Source organism: Engystomops pustulosus, chromosome 2 (assembly GCF_040894005.1).
Source record: "Engystomops pustulosus chromosome 2, aEngPut4.maternal, whole genome shotgun sequence".
NCBI classification, from domain to species: Eukaryota; Metazoa; Chordata; class Amphibia; order Anura; family Leptodactylidae; genus Engystomops; species Engystomops pustulosus.
Genome location: NC_092412.1, coordinates 191456539 through 191483074, shown reverse-complemented (window position 1 = coordinate 191483074; position 26536 = coordinate 191456539). Strand labels below are relative to the sequence as shown.

At 40.9% G+C, this 26536-nt stretch overlaps 1 protein-coding gene across 1 annotated transcript; it reads left to right on the top strand.

Annotated features, from left to right (window-relative positions):
• Nucleotides 1-5439: 5439 nt before the first annotated feature.
• Nucleotides 5440-26536, top strand: RSBN1 (round spermatid basic protein 1). The gene is made up of 7 exons (XM_072137635.1): nt 5440-6272; nt 15708-16387; nt 17291-17428; nt 17727-17869; nt 22312-22479; nt 22582-22690; nt 23848-26536. Exons 1-7 carry the CDS (start codon nt 5852-5854, stop codon nt 24244-24246), a joined length of 2058 nt encoding a protein of 685 aa, XP_071993736.1. The 5' UTR covers nt 5440-5851; the 3' UTR covers nt 24247-26536.

The following is a 26536-nucleotide window of genomic DNA, read 5'->3' as shown; positions in this document are numbered from 1 at the left end:
CTAGAGGAAAACACGGAGAGAACATACAAACTCTTTGCAGATGTTGACCTGGGTGGGATTCTCACTCAGCCACCGTGATGATGAGCAAGACGAGACCCCCACAGATCACGACAAAGAGGGGTCCGATGGGGTCCCAGGTACCTCAGTCGGATCCCTCGTTGCTCCCAAAAATGAATGGAGCAGGCAGCCGTGCATGTCCGTTCTGCTCCTGTGATCTCTATGGAGCTGCAGAGATCTCCGAGTGTGGCACTCGGCAATTGAATATACACATATACAAGAAAGTCTCGCTGGTGATCACAGCAGATTGCATGCAAGGTCCATCAGACCTATTTCAACAGTAATCAATGTGGATTGCGGCATTAACAGGCTATTCGGAGACCCAAAACTAACAGAGTAGACAAACGAATTACTGGTCTTTAAGACCAAAAACACGCTCCAGATACAAACTCATTACTCAGGAGTTTTATATATGGCAAACCGGAAAAGGAGTGCGAGGTTCGGACATTGGGAACGCACTAGACTTCTTGGTGGTTAAACATAGATTAGGTATTGCATCTAATACACTTACAGCTATAGCCTATGCGTTTAACTTTATCCCAACGCTGACTGGAAACAAGTTATATTTGAGATTATTGAGAGATGCTATTGTATCCAGACCAATTGTCCCTAGATACACATCAATGAGGGACATAAAGATCTTGCTCAAATATTTAAGTACGTTAACCACTTCCCTCACCTTGACGTGATTCTACGTCATAGGATGCGGGTCGTTCACGCCATGGCGATTGCCCGGGCAATCCTGATTGTTTAACCCTATAGACGCCGTGGTTATAGTGACCGCGGTGTCTATAGTCCATCACCTTGACTGCCCCTGATAAGGACCCCAGGGCTGCCTACAGCAGCAGCCTGTCAGGATTGTGCACACGATCTAACATTGCAGCTGTCAACCTATGCAGAATGGATAGGATGACTACTGTATATTCCGGCGTATAAGACGACCCCCCTACTTTCCTGTTTAAAATATAGAGTTTAAGATATATTCGCCGTATAAGACTACCCCTTTTCCAACGCATACAAAACACTGGTAAAAATTTTTTAAAAAACAGATTTGAATTTAACATGGTCCTTTTTTTAATTTAAATTCTTATGACATGCAGGTATACAGCAGGAAAACTGTCGCTCATAAACATAAGGCATACAACAACCTTACCATTACAGCACAGCCCCCAGTAGTATACAGCACTGCCCCCAGTAGTATACAGCACAGCCCCCAGTAGTAAACAGCACAGCCCCCAGTAGTATACAGCACTGTCCCCAGTAGTATACAGCACAGCCCCCAGTAGTATACAGCACTGCCCCCAGTAGTATACAGCACAGCCCCCAGTAGTATACAGCAAAGCCCCCTAGTAGTATACAGCACTGCCCCCAGTAGTATACAGCACAGCCCCCAGTAGTATACAGAACAGCCCAGCCCAGCATTAAAAAAAAAAATAAACTTATATACTCACCCTCCGGTGGCCCCGATGTGCTGCGCTGCTCCCCCGATGTCCGTGCCGTCTTCTTTCTTCTGCTGGGCGCCGCCATTGATCTTCCCCTGGCAGGTGCCTAGTATGACGCGCCGCTGCTAACGTTATACTAGGCGCCGCCCCGGGGAAAGACATGGCGGCGCCCAGCAGAAGACGGCGCGGAAGACTGAAGACGAGCCGCACAGACATCGGGGCCAGAATCGGGGGTGAGTAGACATCGAGGGTGAGTATGCGCCGCTATCGCTGTGAAAACACCCACGATCGGTGCTAGCACCGATCGCGGGTGTTACCGGTAAGCCTTTGCTTACCGGCTATGGAGAGGGCTCAGCCTGTGAGCCCTCTCCATGCACCGGGACCCGACCGCCGTCGTGAATACACGGCGGGCGGGCGGGATTACCGGCGTATAAGACGACCCCAGACTAGACAGAAGATTTTTCTGTCTTCAAAAGTCGTCTTATACGCCGATATATACGGTATGTAATATACTGCAATACATTAGTATTGCAGTATATTACAATGACAAGTGATCAAATGATCACTTGTTCATGTCCCACCCTGGGACAAAATAAAACAGTAAAAAAAAGTTAAAAAAAAATTGCAAATAAAAAAAATTATTAAAAAAGAATAAAAGTCCCTTGAAGTCCCATCCCTTGCAATAATCAAATAAGACATAAAAAATCACCAAAAAAAAAACAACATATAGGGTATCGCCACATCTGTAACAACCCATCCAACAAAATAAAATTGTCAAAAAATGTACAAAGATTATAAAATTTTCACATTTGACCTCATAAAAAGCGCAAAAGTGATCAAAAAGTAATGTTTACCCCGACATGATACCAAGCAAAAGTACATCTTGTCCCGCAAAAAATAAGCTCTAACACAGCTCTGTAAACAAAAAAATATAAATGTGCCAAATTTCTCAGAAAATGAGTTCTATATTCTGCAAAACAAGTGAACCATAAAAAAATCTATATAAATGGGGTAATGCCAATCGTGATGAGCCATAGAATAAAGATAAGACATTATTTTTTATGGTACGGTGGACGTCCGGGAAAAAAAATGCTAAAAACAATGAACAAGAGTAAATGATTCTTTTAACCACCACCAAGAAAGAGTTAATAAAATCTGATTATTAGCTATTGAACCCCCCGTAAATGATGTACCTGAAAAGTGGACCTCATCCACAAAAAAATAATCCCCCATATGTCCAAATTACAAAAAAATAAACATTTTATAGCTTGTACAATGAGACAATGCAGATCTGCTCTGAATGGCGCCTCCTTACGTTCTATGCATAAAAAGCCACGCCGATATAAAGCAGACATTTGGGAAATGTTAGTTATAAAGTTAATTTTCCAAATTTCAACTAAGCACAAAAGATATCATCAAAAAATTTTTATTACTTCGAAGTACAATGTGTGAAAACAATCTCAAAATCCCCTGGATATATTAAAGCGTTACAACCTCCTATAATGACAAAGGGCAGATTTTATAAATCAGGCTTGGTCCTAAGGCTTAGACACAAAGGGGTTAAACCCAGAAGGCTTTTGCGTAAGGGAGGCAGGTATCAAATTGGCTTGTCTAATGGCGTTAGCAGCTAGAGCTATGGAACTAACACTGATTCACATTGAAGAACCATAGATGTGACAAACACCTAGCAGGTTTCATGTGATCCTCAAAGGAAGGACAAAAACTTCACACATAGACCAAAGTTTGAGGTAGAGATTGATTTAGTGCAGGCCACGGTAGAACCGTGGCAATGAGAAGATACCTACAGCTAACACAACCCTTAAGAGGCGAGATTACAGAATTGTTCATCAAGGTTTTAGAAATAAAATATAAGTTCTAGGAATAAGGTTAGGCCATCGAGCCTTCTGGTAAAAAATTCGGAGGTAGAGCGCTACCTTCTTTTGGCCTACTTACTGCTATTTTACAGCACCCAAAAATAGCTACAGCACATATTAATGTGTAGGAGTTTCCACTCCTCCCTTTTTCGGAGCAGCCACAAAAACTAATTAAATAGGTCGGAAAGCAGAATGCTGTGAGAGCACCACAAAACTGGCTGAAACGCCATGGTAAATGTCCCCCATTGTCTGTCTCCACCTCCCCTGTTCACTCCCTGAAAGCGGGGGCAACTGTGAACAGTGGTTGGCTGCTGATGCTTAGAGTGTTTCCTCATTGATGGAAAGTGACATTACTGGGGTTCTCTGTCCTGTTGAGGTACAGATATGCTCAGCAGAAGTTGGTTGTTGCCTCCAACGACCTCCATTGAGCATATACGCCACTCAGCATGATGGAGTTCCTCAGTGATGTCACTGTCCACAGATTTTGGCACATATACTGAGCAGACAAAGCAAAAAAGATGTCTCTGTCTGCAATTATATGTCTATGGAAACAGTGCCATACCCCCCAATTTTCATAGCAGAGAAAGTGGGACAAAAAATGCTATGTGCACCACGGAAACATTTTTTTCCCCAAAACCACTTCTTTTGCTCTGCACCTTACTCCACCCTCACACAGTATAATTTCCCACTTAGTTCCTTCCATCTCTCCGTAACTGTCAGGCTCCAGGGGTAGTGGACTCACTAGACCAATGCAGATGATGCGCGTGTGCCCTAGGAGACGGGGATGCACGCACACGGCTGCTGGACGGGAAGCAGGAAGGTGGACAGGTAAGTAGACGCAGCGGGCGCTGGGTCACACGGAGGACCCTGGTTGAGCCCGCAACCCGAGTCATGGATCACGGGAACACCTGTGACAGTAACATTGTGTCCACCCAGTTCCCTCTATCAGAGTGTAGCGCCTCTGATATTGTGCCCCCCATCTGCCTCTCATATTAAAGCCCCCTCTTATTGTGTCCCCCAGCAGCTACCTCTCCTGTTGTCACCTGAAAGTAAAATAATAAACACAGATACTCCTCTTTCCCCATTCCCCTTGTTAAAAATATTACACTGGACTCAGACGCCATTTACATATTGTCGGACATTTTAAAGACTCAGCATTCATTTCATATAACTTTGTGTAGTAATAACTAAAGTTTGGGTTTGTCCCTCAGCACACAAAGACTTAGTGCTCGCTAGCACCACCTAGTGGAAGGTATCCAGGTGAACATCTGGACATTTGGTTTATGTGAAGACAGCCAATGGTTCTACATTCCTTTGTGTGCTTACATCCAATAGTGTTACATTTCCTGGGTGAATTCCTAATTACACGCCTTATGTAAAGTGCCTTATGGTTTTCTATAAATGTCGGTCCCTCAATAAAACTTATCAGTCTTGTTTGCTAACTTCCTGCAAGGACAGGTCTTTCCTTCAAGTTAGTCAAATTCCAGCGCTGGACACACTCATTTAATTTGAAAGTCACCTTACAATGATTAGGGGTTTGAGCCCCAGATAAAAATCTATAAGACCCTGAAGCAGCAGCTCCTCTCTCCTATGATGACATGATCACATCAGAAGCAGAGGCGCTGAATTTAGGATCGTTGGGAGTTGTGCCCCAGAGAAGCAGAATTGTTCTAGTTGTCCATGACAACCAATCAGAGCTCAGCTTCCATTTTATAAATTCTGGGGAAAAAAAAGGAAAACTGACCTCTGGTTCCCATGTGCAACTGTTTTGGGCCGAGATACGTCTAATAAATCTCCCCCAGCCTATACTTTAGGAACTTTCCTGCTGCATATTATATAAATGTGATATACACCTAGACTGATTTTTTAGTTTAACTCTGCATTGTTTCCCTTTGATAAATTTACGCCAATGGGTTTGCTATGAGAGAGTTCAGCTCTGAAGTGAATGCAGCCCTGGACTCCTGTCATGTCACTCCAGCTCCTCACACTGAGTATTCGCAGCCACAGTGACGTCTTGACCCAGTTTAGGTTGGGGCGTGGTTATGTAAAGGGGGTGGGGCATAACGGAAAATGCCTCATGTGCTTCCTTGCACGAGCTGCAGCTTGTCACTGCTCGTGTCATTCTGGGCTCCCGCCATCCCGGTGATAACATGGTGTCAGTATGAAGAGAGGAACACCTGCAGATAGTAACCTTCGTCCCCCGCACAAAATGTAAACAACCGGCGACTGAAGGGTTAACAAGGGAAAGCAGTGACGTCAGAGACTCCGTGCATTCAGGCACGGAGCTCTCCAACGGACTACAAATGTTTCCCCTCCGAACTACAACTACCATGATGGAAGAGGTACCGCGCATGCGCGCCCGCAGACTCCTACTTCATCTGATAGGCCGTCGAAAAAACTACACATCCCACATGGCATTGCGGCATGCTCATGCGCTCTGATGTACGTTGGGCCATTTAAAAGTCGTCGTTAGGGGAAATGGCCGCGCAGCTAGGTACGTTCGCTGAGGAAAAAGACAAAGCCAAGGTAGGGCGAAAAAAGAAGCGCAGGGACAGCTCACCCTCTTCAGAGAAGAAGCGGAAAAAGAAAGACGAAGGGGGCGCTGCAGAGGGCGTGAGCGAGAAGGAAGCGAAGAGGAGGAAGCTGGGCAATGACACCCATCACAGCTGTCACCATCACCACCACCATCATCACCATCACAAGCACCACCACCACCATGCCAAAGAGGAGCTGCTCCTGCGCCCCCCGCCCAGCGCTGGCCCTCCGGTGCCCCCCATCAGCCAGGCCCTCTTCACCCTGTCTCCTCAGCTGGAGAGGCCTAGGGACAAGGGCAAGAAGAAGCATCGCATCAAGAAGGAGAATGGGGAAGGAGACAGCCCGCTCAGACCTGTCAAGAAGGGTAAGGATGCTCTGTGGTGGCACTGCCAAGCATCTGCCAGGGCTCAGGACATTCATTGCAGGTGACAAATACTGGGAAGGTAAAATTAGAAATAGTTGGCGCAGGTGGCACATGATGAGCCTGCAGTAACCCTCCACATGTATCTCAGGGCAGTGCGGGATGAAAGTTTCTTTGGTCCATCTTGTCATTCAGTTGTCAGACTAGTAATATTTTTCTTCTTGTTTTTGCAGTTTCTGCATTGTGGAATGTAGAATCTAATGTAGAGGGTATGGATGCTTGTTCATTGACGTGTATGGGGCATGTACACTGCAGGATGTTATAGAGCAGCAGAAGCTGAGCCAATTGTACACAGTCATCTGTCTGTGTGTAGCATGTTAGAGCAGATTGTATTTAGTGTCCTGTATGCAGGTGGCATGTTAATGAGCAGATCCGTTTGTAAATGCACTCCTGTCTGCAGGCGGCATGTTATAGAGCAGCAGGAGCTATGCAGATTGTACATAGTATACTGTTTGCAGGTAGCATGCTATAGAGCAGTGGGAGCTGAGCAGATTGTACCTAGTATACTTTTTGCAGGTAGCATGTTATAGAGCTCTGGTAGTTGAGCAGATTGTACATAATATACTGTTTGTAGGCGCCATGTTATAGAGCACAGGTAGTTAAGCTATATATAGTATATATCTCAACCTTAGAGTTACAAATCAGATTAAATTTGTGTTTGCTATGTATATGTATGTATGTGTGTGTTGTGTTTTTTTTTTTTTTTTTAATATTATACACTTTATTTTTCTACTCTAACTTGTGTTGCTCTGCACACACAACCTTGCACCACTTCAAGTCCAGTTACAATCCTGTAATATAAATTCAGTGTTTCTCAATCCGGCTGCTACCTAACACTGTCTGCATCTTTGTATGCTAAAAACTCATGACAGTTTAGCATTAAGAGGGTTTTACCCAAAGAGAACTTGTCCCTTAGGATAGGAAAAATGACAAGAATTGGATGATCAGAGAGGGAGCCTCTTACAATGGGGTTTACACTTTCAGCAAATCGATATTATTGTTTGTATGATGAAAAGTTCTACAATTTTACAATAAACTTTCTGTACCAATTGCTCATGGGGTTTCTAGATCTCTGCTTGCTGTCATTCTATAGGAAGATTCATTGTTTACGTCTTGTGGATAGAAATCTGTCCTTGGTCATGTGATGTCACACAGGTGCATGGCTCGTTATAACACCCAGTTCTGATTACTGTGATATAAAGAGTCTTGCACCTATGTGACATCACATAACCAGGGATAGATTTCTATCTACTGTAAGTAGATAATGAGGCTTCCTATAGAATGACAGCAAGCAGAGATCTAGAAAACAGTGAGGAAATTCTACAGAAAGTTTATTGGCAAAATTGTATAACTTTTCATTATGCAATCAATATTTTCTAATATTGAGATCATGACTTTATATTTTTACACACTATATTTCCGCTGTTCCTGCCATTGCTGTGTACGTGCAGCGTTGTGTATGTGAGACAGAAGTGGTAGAACTAGTTACACGGTGACTGTATATACTGAGATAAAGGGAGCGGTACTCTCTTCAGAAGTGAAAGTAATCTGTGAATGAGAATGACACTCTGTATTCACAAGCTAAAGTTCTACATTTTCAGCTTCTTAATGAATTTTCCTGAATAAGAAGCAGTCCAATACAAAGCAGTATAGCAGCTTTAGAAGCACGTCAGCATGTACGGAGGGGGTAAAACCGCTCTAGTCATTTAACAGTCATACTGCAGGAATACAGTATCCATAAAATATTCACATATTAACCGGTTAAGGACCGTGCCCTTTCCTGTTTTTTCATGTCCATTTTTCACTCCCCACCTTAAAAAATCTATAACTTTTTTATTTTTACACGTAAAGAGCTGTGTGATGGCTTGTTTTCTGCATAACAAATTGCACTTCATAGTGATGATATTAAATATTCCATGCCATGTACTCGGAAGTGGGAAAAAAAATCCAAATGCAATGAAAATGGTGAAAAAACGCATTTGCGCCATTTTCTTGTGGGCTTGGATATTACGTCTTTCACTGAGCGCCCCAAATGACAGGTCTACTTTATTATTTGGTTCGGTACGATTAAGGGGATACCAAATTTGTATAGGTTTTATAATGTTTTCATACATTTACAAAAATGAAAACCTCCTGTGCAAAAATATTTTTTTTGATTTTGCCAACTTCTGGCGCTAATAACTTTTTTATACTTTGGTGTACGGAGCTGTGGGTGGTGTCATTTTTTGCGAAATTTGATAATATTTTCAATGATATAATTTTTAGGACTGTACGACCTTATGCCATTTTCGACTTTGGGCGCTATTTTCCGTTACGGGGTTAAACGCATTGAAAAACCGTTATCATATTTTGATAGATCGGGCATTTTCGGACGCGTCGATACCTGATGTGTTTATGATTTTTACTGTTTATTTATATTTATGTCAGTTCTAGGGAAAGGGGGGTGATTTGAAATTTTAGGTTTTTATTATTATAATTTTTTTTTAAAACTTTTTTTTATTTATACTATTTTTCAGACTCCCTAGGGTACTTTAACCCTAGGTTGTCTGATCGATCCTATCATATACTGCCATACTACAGTATGGCAGTATATGGGGATTTTTTTCCTCATTAACTACAATGTGCTATCAGCACATTGTAATGAAGGGGTTAAAACGAAATAGCCTTGGGTCTTCGGAAGACCCGAGGCTACCATGGAGACGGATCTCTTTGCCGGCAGCCCACGCTGTGAAAACACCCGCGATGGTTTTGCTGAAAAAAGAATAAAAAAAATTCATGACTTTGGAAAAGCTGGATGTCTACATAAACGCATTACAGACGGCGCTTGCTGAACTGTGCAGACACAACTAATGAACCTGAGCTAGATCACTCATACACAGTGAGTGCATCATTCTCTAGTGCAGTGCATAACTAATGTGAAAGGAAAAGCACTGAGCCAGGCAAAGGAGCGAGAGAACTTCATTATCATTTTCAGCAAAACCACTCAGAACAGGGATTAAACGAGATATTTGCCTGCATCAGTGTAGCTACAGCATTCTCAAGGTATGTTTGGTTCATAATGCATCGAATGAATTGGTAGGTTTCCTTTAAATGCCCCCGGCAGCTTTCCCGGAGGCATTTACATAGTTAATGCCCGCGATTGGCGCTCCATACAGTGGGAGCCAACTTGTGACGTGATAAAATCTCATCAATAAGCTTTAGACCCACTAAAAGGAAGGGTTTTTAAGTCCTTATTTGTCCAAATTGGCAAAAAAAATTAAAATTGTATAGCCTTTAAACAACTTCCCGATGCCTTCTGCTGCTCTAGAATGCTGCAGTGGGAAGTTACTTGCCAACAGGGTTCAGACAGTGATCGGAGCAAGATGGTGCCCCCCCCCCTGTGTTTAACCCCTTAAGGACCAGGCCCTTTTTCGTTTTTGCGTTTTTATTTTTCACTCCCCACCTTCAAAAATCTATAACTTTTTTATTTTTCCATGTACAGAGCTGTGTGATGTCTTATTTTCTGCGTAACAAATTGCACTTTGTAGTGATGGTATTAAATATTCGATGCCATGTACTGGGAAGCGGAAAAAAAATTCTAAATGCAGTGAAAATTATGAAAAAACACATTTGCGCCATTTCTTGTAGGCTTGGTTTGTACAGCTTTCACTGTGCGCCCCAAATGACAGATCTACTTCATTCATTGGGTCAATACGATCACGGGGATACCAAATTTGTATAGGTTTTATAATGTTTTCATACATTTACAAAAATTAAAACCTCCTATACAGAAAAAAAATTCTTCATTTTACAGTGTTCTTGCGCTAATAACTTTTTCATACTTTAGTGTACAGAGCTGTGGGTGGTGTCATTTTTTGCGACTTCTGATGACATTTTCAATGCTTCTATTTTTAGGACTGTGCGACCTTTTAATCACTTTTTATAGAATTTTTTCTATTTTTCAAAATGGCAAAAAAATGCAATTTGCGACTTCGGGCGCTATTTTCCGCTACGGGGTAAAACGCAGTGAAAAACGGTTATTATATTTTGATAGATCGGGCATTTTCGGACGCGGCGATACCTAATGTGTTTAGGATTTTTACTGTTTATTCATATTTATATCAGTTCTAGGGAAAGGGGGGTGATTTGAATTTTTATGTTTTTTTAATATAATTTTTTTTTTTTAACTTTTTTTAATTTTTTTTTTTTACTATTTTTCAGACTCCCTAGGGTACTTTAACCCTAGGTTGTCTGATTGATCCTATCATATACTGCCATACTGCAGTATGGCAGTATATGGGGATTTTGCATACCATCTATTACAATGTGCAGATCGCACATTGTAATAGATAGCCGAGATCATGATAGCCTCGGATCTTTATGTGATCCGAGGCTGTCATGACAATGGATCGTCACTCCCCGGTGACGTCACGGGGAGTGACGATCGGAGCCAAGATGGCGGCGCCCACGCGCCGCCGGCTCTTTAATGCCGCCGGCAGCTTTGCCGGCGGCAATCAAAGGGTTAACACCCACGATCGGTGCAAGCACCGATCGCGGGTGTTAGCGACGGGCATTTGCTTCATCATGAAGCAAATGCCCGGTGAGTATGAAGAGGGCTCAGCCCGTGAGCCCTCTTCATACTCCCCCATGCGCAGCAAGACGTAAGGGTACGTCTTATTGCGCTATGGGGTTAATATTGCTGCTATTGGCTGATCAATGCAGACCAGCCAATGGCGGCAATTTTACTTATGACAAGGTAATCCGGGCAAGATGGGGGCTGTCCATTTTGCCTCACAATCCCAGCCTTTGTAAGCCTTTGTAAGCCGAAACGTGTTCTGTCTGTATACCTATGATTCAATAAATCTATTGCAACGAAGCAAGACGTGAGTGCTGGGATATTTCCTTCTATGTTACTTGCCGTGTATCTCGCCTGTCCTCTTGCACCACAACCACGTGGAGTGCCGTTCCTACCTGTGTTTTGACTTAGAAAAGGGGGACATCAAGGCGCACAGCAATCAGGACATTGTTTTTGTCCTTATACTTGACCAACACCATGTCCTTGTTCTGACCACAATTCATGGGGACTCCAGCACCCTCACCCATGTACAAGGTAACCACCACTGCTGCACCCAAGCCAGACGGCATCCTGGCTTACAATAACTACATGGGTGGGATTGATCTGTCAGATCAGGTGCTGAAGCCGTACAACTCCCTGTGGAAACCAAAGATATGGTACAAAACGCTGGTTGTGTACATTGCATGAAATGCTTATAGGGTTAACAAACTTCCCAAAGGTTGTTTTGAATATTTTGAGTGGTGCAGTTTCTAAAATGGTGTCATTTCTGGGGGGGAAGAGGGGGGGTTCTATCATATAGGCCTTATCTAAAAAATCGCACCTATACTTGTAAGTCTCCTAACAGCCACATTTCCATTTTTTTCATAAATAAATACTAAACGTATTGCTTAAATCCTTCACCATCCTGAAGTACAATGTGTCAAGAAAAAAAACTTGAATTCGCCTGGATATGTTAAAGCGTTCTAAAGTTATGACCTCTTGTACACACATGTCAGATTTGGGGGAAAAAAGGGCCATGTCAGGAAAGTGCAAAATGACCAAGTCATTAAGGATCTGCCCCCACCGCGATAACCCACATGCAGTGTAGAAAAGGTTGGAGTAATATTTAGGTCAGAGCCATGGCAACATTCAGATGTGTAATGTAATGCACACGTGTAGTCTGACAAGTCTCCTCTTATTACAAGAAGCGTGTAATGGCTGCTGGCAAGGAGACTTTTTTATTTTTTTTTTCCTCTAATGGGATCTGTGACTGCATTATTACTACTTGGTGCATAAATATATTGTAGGAAGTACCAGCTGATAGGCTTTTTGTAGCCCCTTTTACCATTACTACTTACTTTTCTGAATTGCACTGAAGTCTGATTGTCAGCTTTGCGTATTTTGCTATAAATTTCATGATGCTTCAACACTTAACCCTTTAGTGACCAAGAATCATTGGATCCTGAATGTGCAGGTCATAATATGCTGTTCTCCTTATGCTTTTATTTCAATTATAACAGCTGTACATAGCATAACAATTTTTACTGTGTGTGTATAGTGTATATAAGTTGTAAAACTGAATAAACCTTTTTCCAAAATATGTTAAAAATATGTAAGGCGTCAATTGGGCAATCTTCCCCAGAGTGTGCTTCTGCCTTCCGCTAACTTTCACAATGCGATGAGGGTTTGTATATCTTCTGAATTGTTGGACCGTGAAACACAAATTTGTTAACATATTGAAGTGGAGAGTCTCCCCTTTGACATCTGATATGACGGTTGAGAAGAGGTGTGTAGGAGTAGGGTTTTTTTTGTAATGTGTGTGGGGGAAAGGCTATTATGTAATTTACCAATATACATCTGTTAAAGGAAATATACCATTTGCTTTTATGAATTATGAAGCAAACATACATTGAGAATGCTGTTCCTACACTGATGCACAAACCTATCTTGTTTAAGCTCTGAACTGAGTTTTTTTTTCTGAAAAAAATAAAAACAATTATAAAATTATGATAATGAGGATACAGAGAAAGCTGTATTCACTGTGTTGTCCCGGACAGAAGTAATCAATCGCTGCACATCCACCAGCTCCTGTCTGAGTCATCCTGCTCAGGTTGATTAGTCCTCTCTGGACAGTTTAGGTAGCTCCGTGTAATGTGTTTATGAAAATGAAAGGCATCCAAACTGCACTCAGCCTTCCCAAGGTCCTGAATTTTATAATTGTTTGGATCAGGGATTAAACAAGATATGTTTCTGCATCAGCGTCACTGCAGCATTTTCAAGGTGTGTTTGCTTCACAATGCATAAAAACAAATTATATACATCTTTTAATAGTTCTGCTCTGCTTTCTTGATATGTGAAGTGAAGCCTCCTGTCTTTTACCTCATCAGCCAGACATTCCTGTCTATAAAATGGCAGCATGTGGAGGGTCATGTGATCTCTAACTGTCCATGAAGAATCACCAGTTATAGATCACATGACCCTCCATCTGCGGCCATTTTATGGGAAATGTCTGACTGAGGTAAAAGATTGGCGGCTTCATTTTACATACTGTATCAAGAAAGCAGTGCAGAAGTTTTAATGGATGTATATTGGTAAATTTGAAATATATAGAAAAAAGGTGTCAGCTCACCTGGATATCGTAGAGCATGCGGTAACAGCGTGGACATCCGTGAGCACGGAGTACTGTGGCTCTGGAGTGGTATGCAAACAAGGAAAAAGGAAGAATCCAGCTTCAACGGAGCCCACGTAAGTATAAAAGTCGAAATTTATTTGGAAACTTCTTAAAAAAGTGAACATCGGCATACAGCAATGCAGCTCAATAGATAGATGTACAGGGTAGTGGGGAGACCAACAATCGCCTACGCGTTAAGGAGATGTTTCTCTGTAGGCGATTGTTGGTCTCCCCACTACCCTGTACATCTATCTATTGAGCTGCATTGCTGTATGCCAATGTTCACTTTTTTAAGAAGTTTCCAAATAAATTTCGACTTTTATACTTACGTGGGCTCCGTTGAAGCTGGATTCTTCCTTTTTCCGTGTTTATATTGGTAAATTACCTAATATCCTGCCCCTCAGACTCGCACACACATATTGCAAAAAAATGAGGTAAAGTGGCCAATCCCTTAAAGTAGTAGCTATAGACCAAACTATCTGACTGCCGAGTATATTCGGTTATCCTTCCATCTGTCTATACAGGCGGTCCCCTACTTAAGGACACCCGACTTACAGACAACTCTTAGTTAGAGACAGACCCCTCTGACCTCTGGTGAAGCTCTCTGGTGTTACTATAGTCCTAGACTGCAGTGATCAGCTGTAAGGTGTCTGTAATGAAGCTTTATTGATAATCCTTGGTCCCATTACAGCTAAAAAAAGTTTAAACTTTAATTGTCACTGGGGCCAAAATTGTTTTTGTCTGGATCTACCATTATAAAATATACGGTTCCGACTTGGATACAAATTCAACTTAAGAACAAACCTCCGGACCCTATCTTGTACGTAAACCGGGGACTGTCTGTACATGTCTATAAATGGAGAACAGTAATATAAAGTCAGAACGTGTAAGAGCTTCCTGTGTGACCCTTGTATAATCAGAGTTTGAGTCCATTCTTATTATGTGATACTACCTAGATGTATTTAGACTGTATAATGGAGCTACGTCTGACATGACCGAGCTAATACTGAGTCTTTCTAAGTACCTCATGTCCTATAAATAAATCATTGCTTCATTATTGTCGAGGGAGTATAATTTCAGTCCTTTCATTTCAAGGGGGGCTCCCTCATGTAGAGCCCCATAACTATTACTGACAGGGTTGTAAGGAGGACGACCAAAAGGACGCTAATCTGCTATAACCTAGTGACCGCGATAATCTGTGTCTCATAGTACACTCTTGTGAAGGCCCAGCTGAATCCGTTTTAAAACGTCTTATCTAATCATTCACAGGGTTATATAATCTGGGCCGAGCAAATCCCAGGAAATTCATAGGTGAAGCTCTGTAATTCCTGCCAGTGACAGATTAATTTTTATATTATGTAGATCTAACTTCTGCAAATTGTTTTCCTTGCAGCTCCTCCTCCATTCTGCCTTTGCATAACTACTCTGGAGAGGGCACGCTTCAGATAGTCATGTCTTGTGAATCGTGGAGAACTCTCCTTTAAAGGACATCTATCACCAGATCAAGGATTTGAAACCAAGCACACTGACATACTGGTGTGTGCCCCTTCTGGCAGTATGTGCTCTTCTTTTAACTCCTTATGCTCTACTTTTTTAAGAAAAAAAGGTTTAGCAAATTAGCCTGAGGGGCTCCAGGCTCCATAGGAGTTAACTGAGCCTAGAGCCCCTTTGTAAAGCCCCTTTTTCTAAAAAAACATGGGCATGAAAAGCTAAAAGCTGCAAATCCTGCCTGAGGGGGCACACACCGGTATGTTTGGTTTACAATCTTTGATATGATGATGTCCTTTTAATAACTTTTTATTACACAAACTATTGATTATTTGCTGAAAGTGGGCAACCCTTTTAAACTTGCAGTTAAAAAAGTGTGTGTGTGTGTTATACACATACCTTTCCTGGCTTTAACTTTAACAGTGGATAAGTCCGGTTCTCTGACGCCTAGATACTCAATCCTGATGTGGAAATAAAGGGGAAATTCGACTGTGTAATATGGCACCTGTGAGAATAGTTTTTCTAGATATAACGGTTTGAAGTGGACGACTGTTGTGACATCGATGTGTGTGTGTGTGTATATATATATATAGCTGTATGACTATCTGCACAAAATTATATATTTGATTTTTCTGTACGGTTTTGTCACTCAGATATTTATATTAATTTTTATTGTGTTTCACAGAAATAACAGATGAAAATGGTAAATTTCAGAGAGTTATAAAGGATGAGGAAGATGAAACTATCCTCCTTAAAAAGCTCAAGAAGAAGAAAAAGAAGAAACACAGGGATGACCTTAGGGGGAGGAGGTTGAAAATGTACAACAAGGAGGTACAGACTCTTTGTGCCGGACTTACACGCATCAGCCAAGAAGCGGTGGATCAGTCTGACATACAGATGAATAAAGAGTCTTCTAGATATCTTAAGGATGAGCAGTTATGTCGCTCTGACCTGGGTACTGAGGAGTACAGAGTCCCCCAGGAGGTCCAGATGCCCTTTGCTTCTCACCAGGAGCACTGCATCCGTACTAATACGTTGAACGCAGGATCCAGGTTCAGTAGATTGATGCATGAGGAGAATCAGTCGAATGGGGGAGCCCCGGTTTTACATGCCTACATGGATGAACTCTCCTTCTTGTCTCCTGTGGAGATGGAGAAATTTGCAGAGGAATTCCTGGAACGAACATTTTCAGAAAACGATAAGAGCGCGGCTTACTATGCGCTAGCTATTGTACATGGTGCCGCTGCATACTTGCCCGATTTTCTGGACTACTTTGCTTTCAATTTCCCAAACACCCCTGTAAAAATGGAAATCCTTGGCAAAAAGGACATTGAGACTACAACAATTGCAAACTTCCATTCACAGGTTAAAAATGATCTTATTATAATTTTATATATCCTATATTGGCTTGACAACTAATGTCGCACAATCTCCTGCTTCCACCCATCCTCACATATTTTAGGGCAGCACAAGGTTTAGCTCATTTTTTTTTTAATTTTGTGCACCAAATTAAGCTCCGTCCCTGTGATGGGCATCATTTGTAGGATGCTGTCCGTTATATTCTTATTCCCATGTAACCTTGGTATAACAGATTCCAGTGGATCCCTTTGGCTGTCATGAGGTCCATTGAGTTTCCATTTTGATGTCTGGCTTTTTGGCAGCCTAAATAAATCTGAGCCTCTGACGTAGAAGTGAACGTGGGGAGAAATTTAGCTCGCTATAGAGTGTGTGTTATAGCTGAGTGTGTCATTGTGTTTTATATCCATCTCCTGGATCCCTCTGATCTGTCTCATAATTTTTTTTTTTTTTTTTTTCCTGTCAGATACCAGTGAATGCTCAGAAGCTAAATAAAAGTGTAGATCAACCCTGTAGCCTGATAATCTAAGCGCATTGTCAGCACACAGCATCTCATAGCACATAGGGATCATGAAGTGTCTGCTTGTAGGGTCCCCCCCACACAATCTGTAATTTTTACAATTACCATCAAGTTATAAGAGCTAAGACGGATTTTTATTGTGCAAACCTCGCTAGGTGATTAAAATGAGAACTTTCTTTCATGGGTAAACCTCCACAATGTGGTGCTTTACAATCAATAAAGGGGGTGAAACAGATTGCTTTAAGACGAAACCAAATATAAGCAGAGAAGTTTAGTCGGCTAGACATATTTGTGTCCGTAAAATGTCAAACCGTTCTAAATCATTATGAACGTTAACTTTTTTTTTTTAATAAGGTTTATTGCTTATTTACCATTTGATCCCTCCTTTACAGGTCAGCAGAACGTATTGTTGCGGCACATATAGGGCTGGGCCAATGAGGCAGATCAGCTTGGTGGGAGCAGTTGATGAAGAGGTTGGAGACTTTTTTCCGGAATTCCTGGATATGTTGGAAGAATCTCCTTTTTTAAAGGTTTGTGTAATGTTAACGACATTGAAGTGGACACTCGAAGGTTCCTCAGCAATTTCACTGTCCATATAAGGACAGTGAGGTGACTGGGGGAAAGACCCTGAACAGTCGCAGTCAATCGGCACCCCCCCCATTTATTTAAATCTTGGACAGGGAGCCTCCTTCAGACAGCACAAGGAGAATTAATTTAAATACATTTTTGTTTGCTTTCTAATATATTAATACAGTCTGTATATGTTAAAAATACAAATAATATAATAAAAAAATATTTTCTATATTCTTGCTTCTTATGTTTTTGCAGATGACTTTACCTTGGGGAACTATGTCTACACTTAAACTTCAGTGTAGATCACAAAGTGACGATGGCCCAATCATGTGGGTGAGACCAGGAGAGCAAATGATCCCTACAGCAGATATGCCAAAATCCCCATTCAAAAGGAGAAGGTAAAAAAATTGATGGATTCACTCCTCTTAGTATGACTTATTATCTGCATTAAGTTCCAGTGACTGCTGACTTTACTCCAGGCTTTACTGAATTACTGGTCACTCTGTAGCCATTCCGTAAGTATCAGAAACCAGCCTAAATTTTCTGGATTCTGATGAGTTTATGCCGCAGTCGGGCTACAGTGTGAGAGGATGGGTGGGATTAAAAAAGTGAAAAGGAAAATTATTTTTTAAAAACAGTGTGGGAGATTTATCGCTGCTTATTCTTGCACAGCGCACAATTTCGGATTAGAATATAATATAAATTATTAGACCTAATTGGGATGTCCACCCATAATTATAATAAATTACTTACTAATATAATAGGAGATAAAATTGTCTCCAAAGGGTACAAGGCTAACCACAAATATCCCAACCCGATATGTATCCCTGTAACAGAGTACCCTAAAAACCTCAACCTGATATAAGAAACTTAACAAGAAACCTCTGAATTAATATATTGCCCCCTTGGAAGTCTAATACCAGGTCCACTAGTGTCCCTATTTTAGTGTAAATTGAACCAAGTCCCTTGACATGCGCATAATATGTTCGTCACCTTGTGCATCCAAAGTCGGCTTGGCGACATGATGTATATATCTTGAACCGATCGGGATGTGAATGGACTTTTGGTGAGAATATGATTGGAACCTCTGAAACTTGGGTGGAACCTACAAATCTATGTAGGTGCAAAATAAACATTGTGTGTGTGTACCATAAAATTGACACTTAGTCTACATGTTGTCACATCAGTGTACACCTATATCTACAAGTACAATCTGCTATCTACGCTAAAATATTGAACAAACACCGTTACTATACCATATACATAGAGTATAAAAAAGAGATTTGCGGCACTCACCCGTTGGAGATATTCTTTATTGTGGTTTCACATAAAATCAGTCCGACATGGTACAGCCGAGGTGGGGCAGAGATAGGAGCAGGGGGTCAAATAAGGCGACAGCCGTTTCGCGCCGTCCGGCGCTTTCTCTAGACGGCGCGAAACGGCTGTCGCCTTATTTGACCCCCTGCTCCTATCTCTGCCCCACCTCGGCTGTACCATGTCGGACTGATTTTATGTGAAACCACAATAAAGAATATCTCCAACGGGTGAGTGCCGCAAATCTCTTTTTTATACTATATTCCTGATGTCTGCACTTTATATGCTGAGCACCACCCCTATGGACATTCCTTTACCATTATACCGTCTCTGAAGACATACATCAACTGCAGGCTCATAAGGGGTTGCGGTAGTGCCTCCGTTATTCAAGTTCTCCGCTTGCTGTTTTACTATACCACATACAGGTGGTCCCCTATAGAGAACACCTGATTTACATACGACCCCTAGTTACAAACGGACCTCTGGATATTAGTCAGTTACTGTACTTTAGCGTTAGGCTACAATAAACAGCTATAACAGTTATCAGAGATGTCTATAATGAAGCTTTATTGTTAATCCTGGTTCATATGACAATCCAACATTTTTAAAATCCTATTGTCACAGAGACCAAAAAGAGTTTTGGCTTGGGCTACAATGATAAAATATACAGTTCCGACTTGAATATAAATTCAACTTAAGAACAAACCTACAGAAATTATCTTGTACATAACCCGGGGACCGCCAGTATATATCAGCACCTGAATTACTAAAACCATATATGTGTGGAGTTACTTTATTCACACAGATGAAAACTTTTTATTAAAAAGAACTATTAAAAGTTTTATTCATTACCTGGATATGGGATAGTGTTTTGCCGTTGGCATTTTTAAGAATATCAACTACACCACCTCCAAGCATGACAAGAGGGGTTGTTGGTGCATAAGGGCTATGATAAATCTCCCCCCTTTGTGTGTATGGGACAACACTATTGGAAACGACAGACAGTTTTACAAGATCCATGGGATTCGGCTGCGTCTATCGCTCTCTGTGTGTTTTAGCAGTTTCTTGCACCCCCGTTCTACTGCATTCATTCATTACACAATTCTGATAAAATATCAGTCTCTTTACTGGAAAACTTTCTGTGGCCAGCTCTTATCTCTATAACCTTATGTAGATTATGATTTCTCAAGATTCACCTTTAGTCCAACGGTCCAGTCTAACCTTTCTCGTACCACAACGCACTATAAGTCTTAGTAATGTGCAGGATGTTTGGAGAGCGACTCCCACCGTGTATGGAGAGAAGCGTGTGAGCGGCTGTATACAGATCTGTAATAGTCTTGCGATGGCACTTACATGACAGTATACTGCAGTATATAGTATGGGTGATCAGACTTTACAGACGCAGCCATTTGAAGCAATCTGCTTTTGAGATGGATAGTTTTACCACCCAAATTAGTTACTAACATTTTCCATGTCTCTAAAATTATACAAACCAAATTATACAAAAGAAGAAAGCGAAGAGACAAATACCAGTGGCGCTAGGGAAAAGAATTTGTAGCAAAAAGGCCACCAAATGCACCAAAAGAAAAGTATTATTTCCCTGTTTCAACACTCTACTGTGAAAAAAGTATGAGTCGATAAAACTGTACTTTTAGATCCCAATCCAGAGCCAAAGTTGAGAAGATCTTTCTCACTACTTCAAAAGACAACTGCGGAGTGTTGTTCAGAAGTGTCTGGTCCTCTCGCCCCAATGTTCCAGCTAGGAACACACACTCTGGATACCAAGTTCCCTCGTGTCGCTATGATCTGCTCAGCAATCCCCGCTTAAAGGAAACCTACCACCACGGATCTACCTATTAAGGTAGATCCGGTGGTAGGTGCATCTAACGAATGTAAGGATAGTAGTTTTTAGGGCTAATCCTTTAGTCCCCACAATCTTTTAGAAAGCTTAATCGCCTCGATATGCAAATTTTCTAAAGAGGCTACTGGAACGTGGAGTAGCTAGAGCTGAGGCTACGCGGCGTGGCTACTCCACGGCCCAGTAGTCTTTTTGATCCTCCTACCAGATATCTTCAACACGCAGCTACAAGGAGCTGCGTGCACTTGTCCGCAAAGCCGGAGTTCTGCGAATCTCAGTTCCAAAGCAGGAGATACTGTGCATGCCCAAAACTGCGCACTGAAAATATCTGGTAGGAGGATCAAAGAGGCTACTGGGCCAGGGAGTAACCACACTGCATATCCTCAGCGTTGGCTACTCCACGCCCCAGTTGCCTCTTTAGAAAATTTGCATACCAAGGCCATTAAACTTTCTAAAATATTGTGGGGACTAAAGGATTGGCCCTAAAAAGGGCTATCTTTACATTCGTTAGATGCACCTACCACCAGATCTACCTTAATGGGTAGATCCATGGTGGTAGGTTTCCTTTAACCGGAACACTATTGTCTCCAAAGTAAGGAATAAGGTCGTACCATAGTGTAATCCGCTTTTAACACCATACAATATCAGAAAATTTTATTCCATCCTGCTCATTCCATCATGTTCACAAGGCCTGTAATATATAATAAAACAATCACACACGTGGCTGCTGCACGACTCTGAAATGGGTAAAAATCATAATTTCTGGTGGGTTTTTCAACATTTTTTTTATCTTTTTTTATTTTTTACAGCGTTCATCGTGTGGGTTCAGTAATGATTTATTTTTTTTATTCTTTGGGTCGTTTTGGACGCGGTGATACTATGTGTGGGGATTGTGTTATGAATTTGACTTTTTTCACATTGTCATTTTTTTGTGTTAATTGGGGGTTTTAGATGTGTGTTTTTTTTTTTTTAATAAAACCTTTTTTTTTTTTTTTTTTGTTACTGCCGGCCCAGCTCTGCTTAAAAGATGAAATGGCATCAGCTCCGAGTCTGATACGCTGGGAGCTAAGGTGTTAAAGTACCTTACAGGGCCTGAAATAGTTTAAAAATAAAAAAAAAAATTTTAAAGTTTATATCAACCTCCTTTCCCGAAAACAAATGTAAAAATCTTAAACCTGTTTGGTATTGCCACAACCCAAAATGCCTGTCCTATCAAAATATAACATATTATTTTTTATTCCCGGCTGTGAATGGTGTCCAAATAGCCACTTCTTTGCCAATTTTCTATCCATAAATATTTATAAATAATATAGGTCCCAAATTGTTATGATGCCGGACACAGGCATCTCTCTAGTAGAGCATGGAATATTAAATGGTGCCACTAAAAAGACTCTTGTTTGTCCTAAACATAACAAGCCCGCGTACAAAAAAAAGTTATGACTTTTGTAAGGAGGGGAGTAAAAACCAAATGCAAAAAGAAAAGGGTCTCGAAACGGTTAGGAAAAGTTTATTCATTCTCCTGCTCCAGTAACTGTTCTAATTCTTGGTAGAAATGTTTAGTCTACATTCACAGACATTTGTGCACCCCTTTGACTACCTAGTGGAACAGATTCCACTACCATCTACTATACAATATTTTTTTTCAAATCATATTTTTTTTCTTTTCAGGTCTATGAATGAGATAAAGAATCTGCATTACTTGCCACGCACTAGCGAGCCAAGAGAAGTCCTCTTTGAAGACCGGACAAGAGCTCACGCAGATCATGTTGGTCAAGGGTTTGACTGGGAGAGTACGGCTGCTGTCGGGGTTCTGAAGGCGGTGCAGTTTGGAGAATGGTATTCTCATTTATTTTCTCAATATGACAGTGTATAGGTAGTTTTCAGAAAAATAACCTCTGCTGACCAAGAATAATGACTTAATATTTTTCCTATATTTAGGAGTGATCAACCTCGCATAACCAAAGATGTGATCTGCTTTCACGCAGAGGACTTCTCCCACGTTGTGCAGAGGTTACAGCTGGATCTCTATGAGCCTCCTGTTTCCCAGGTAATTCTTTAACATTCTGGGTTTTTTTCACCTTATTTATTTATTTTTTTCCATTGCCGATTTTTGGAGCGGAAATATTCCCTGCCATTTTAAATGGATAATCTCTTGACTTGCCCCTCCCTCTTTATTGTCGATAATTTTAAATTGAATAATAGTATTAGGTGCTGCATTGACAACTTGATAAATAACAACAAATAAGATGTTCTCTCTAGGGAAACCCATGACTAGTCATTTTATTTTATATGGGGTTAACCCTTCAGCCAAAACTTGTCATATATTCACAGAATAGAGGATTAGGCCCATGTCATGCTAGCATTTTTGACCCGCGAGTTCTCTGGGTTTTGACGTGCAGAACTCTCATTACACTGTCTCATTGCGTTTTTTTTTTCCACACATATTAACACACGCACTACTTCTTCTTTTTTTTTTTTTTTTTTTAACGGGCTTGACCCTCTCAGCATGCTCTACTTTTGCAAGTCACGCACTTGAAAAAAGCACCATAGGAGTCTACAGAGACGCATCAAAAACGTATTGAACTCAGCAAATTATTATTATTTTTTTTTTTTTTTATTCATCAATTGCCATAGAAAAGATGGACCATTGTCATGAGTCTTCACATGCACAACAAAATGATGTTAAAAACTGCAAAAAAGTGCAAAACGTTAATGTAATTCAGAATAGGCATTTCAGATGCATAACATGGTTACCACATAACCAATACAGTACTTTTTAAAGTCTGGTACAGAAACAACCCGACAGGCAGTTCTACACCAGGCCTGGTGGTATAAATGGGGAAATGGGCGCGATTCCTAGCCTTGCGCAAGAATCGCACCTTTTTGAGGTCTCGTATGCCAGTTTTCACATTTACAAGCCTTGCTAAATCGGTCCCAGACTGCACCCCACCCCAGCCAGTTTCTGTAACTGAAATGTGACCTATGCAACCATTTACCTGCGATCGAAAACCAATGTATCTGCTGGAAACATGCTACCGATTTAGATCAATGTTAGTTTTTCACTGTCGATGGTTTGTTTGTGTGCTTTTTTTTTTTTTTATGTTTAAGGCTACAATCTTTTGGTCCTGCAGTTCTTGGTGGTTTCTGTTTTTGTTTGTTTTCTGATTTTCTAATGTTTTAAAATGTGTGTATTTTTTCTTGTAGTGTGTTCAGTGGGTGGATGAAGCAAAGCTGAATCAAATGCGCCGAGAAGGCATCCGTTATGCTCGGATACAGCTGTGTGATAATGACATTTATTTCATCCCTCGCAATGTCATTCACCAGTTTAAGACTGTGTCGGCAGTGTGCAGCTTGGCTTGGCATATCCGGTTGAAGCAGTATAGCCCTAACAAAGAAGAAACGCAACCTGCAGAAACAGACCACAGCTCTGATATTAAACCTCCGCAGGATCTTCCCACCCCTGTAAAAATGGAAGAGGAGGAAACTCCGCTCTCTGTACCTACAACACAAGGACCTTTTGTAGCACCACCCATTCCATCACAGAGGCTGGAGATACAGCCCTCACCCACACAGTCGCCTAACACACATCAGTCAGATTTGTAGATAAAAATATTCTGAAGATTTATTTTTTCTTTATTTTATTTTATTTTTTTCTTAAACCTATTTTTTAAAACTTTTGATGTGAAGTTATAGTTTTATAACAGACTGACTTTATTCCTGTAATTTCCAAATAATTTCGATGCCAGTTTCCTAGACCTTTTTATCTAGGTTTCTTTTAGCTGACACAGCCAACTGAGGCAGCAGAATATGTAATTTAAGGAATACTGCTGGCTAAAAAAGAATATATTTAATCTTTCTACATTAAACTATAATTTTAGCAAATCACTTGCGTGGCAGAGCGATCAGTCTCTAAATTTTTTATGCTTGGGGTTTAATATAAAAAATAGCACTTTTTACTTAAAGGGAACCTGTCCAAATGATGAGATGAGAAGCTAAACCAACTACACGTCAGAGTAATGTCCCAAATTGCCCTATAGTGGTCTGTTGCCGCTATAGTGGTCTGTTGCTCCCCGCCACCTTCCATCGCTTCCGGCCCACGTAATATACCCTAGCTTCATTGTGCATAAACTGGGGTAGCACAACCCAACTTCACTGGGTATCCAACTTCACCAAATGACTGTGTAGGCAGTTAGTTTTGGTTTAAAGGAAGGGGACAGGTGTGTTTTACAACTTAAAGAGGACCTGTCAGGTGAAAAAAAACCCTCTAGGAGCATTTATCAGCTACCTAGCCCTACCCGTTATAGTAGTGTTAAATTGCTGGCTTTGTCGGATAAGCTAATGATAAGCTAGGGAACACTGTAGCACATAACGGTCAGAAAGCCGGACCAAGCTTACAGCAGTCCGGTGTATTCATGAGTGGGTGGTCCGAAGCTCTCCCATCTCTTGGATTCTGCCCCGAAGCGACACTCCCACACTTGATCCTAGCGGTGACTGCCAAGCTTCATGCTGCAGTCACCGCCTCCTTGTGCCGCCCCTCATGAATACGCTGGACCACTGTAATCTAGGTCGATCTAGGCTAGGAAGCTGCTTACTTGCGTAAGTGCTCCTAGGGGGTTTATTCAGCCTTACCAGATCAAAGGCATATCAATAAATTTGTGAGAAAAAAAAAAAGAAAATTAGTTTTGTAATATTCCCACTGATGTAGGAATAAATCAATTGCATGAATAAATGCATATCCCAGCTAGTTTAGAAATGGCAAAAATGTATTTTTTTTTTTAATGTATTTATTTGTTTTTACACTCTAGAAGGTTGTTTTTTTTTTTTTGTTTTTTTTTGTATTTTAAATTATGTAAAGACCAAAATCGCTCCCTTTTCTTGTAACTACATGCTCATTGGATTTTTGTTAGTTAAAACAACTCTTGTTGCAATGGCGGCTGAAAGTGATCTTTTTACTATGTTGATGTAAATTTGAGTTATTTTTTATTGATATTGGAGAAATGATGGCTGTCAACCAAGTGAAATGGTTTCTGGACTTTTAACTTTTTAATGCAGTGATTTACCAAGACTAATCTCTGTAAGCAATGTTTACGCCAATCTTGGATTGTTATGTAGTGAACTGTTTTTGTAGAGGCAGGTTGTATAGGCGACAATGCTTATTCCTACCATTAGTTTAATAATTTGCTATCTTCTAGCCAAATGTGTATGCAGTTAACCCATTCCACAATCTGCAGTTAATGGTGTCTTTATTTTCACCAATGATGGCTTATATTTATATAGTTTGAGCATCTTGTTCTTCCATGTTACTTAAGGAATATTTCAATTTCGGATTGTGCCTGCAACCCGGCTTCTGATTTTTGTCGAATTTATATCTTCCATTGTTCTCTACACACAAGTAGTACACTTGGAATAGTGAACTTTATGATTTCGATGCTGGCAGAGAACAGAAGAGGGAAACTCCTACACTGTTTGTTCTTGAGACATTTTCTCACCAGCTCCACAGTTTGTGAACCACTAGAATGCCTCTTGCACCCTGCTGGCATTTTAATAAAAAGCCTTGTATTTATTTTTAATAACCATGTATAAATGGCAAGTAAGTGGCTCTGTTTTTGTCTCTTGCAATATAACCAGCTGCGTAGGCATTTTTTTTAATACACCATGATGAATATATTAAAACAATCTGATATTGGCCTTTGGAGTTATAAAACAAACACTCTAGTAACATGTTGCAATACAATGCAGGTGAAGTGAAGCCACTCATGTTGTATGTTTTTTAGTCCTCACAGTGGCTGTAGCAGAAATTGATTGTACAAAAGATAAAGCCAAATAGATTTTGAGCATATGGTTCTTAAATGAGCTTTATTTTCATTTAGAATTAAATGGATTATTGTAAATA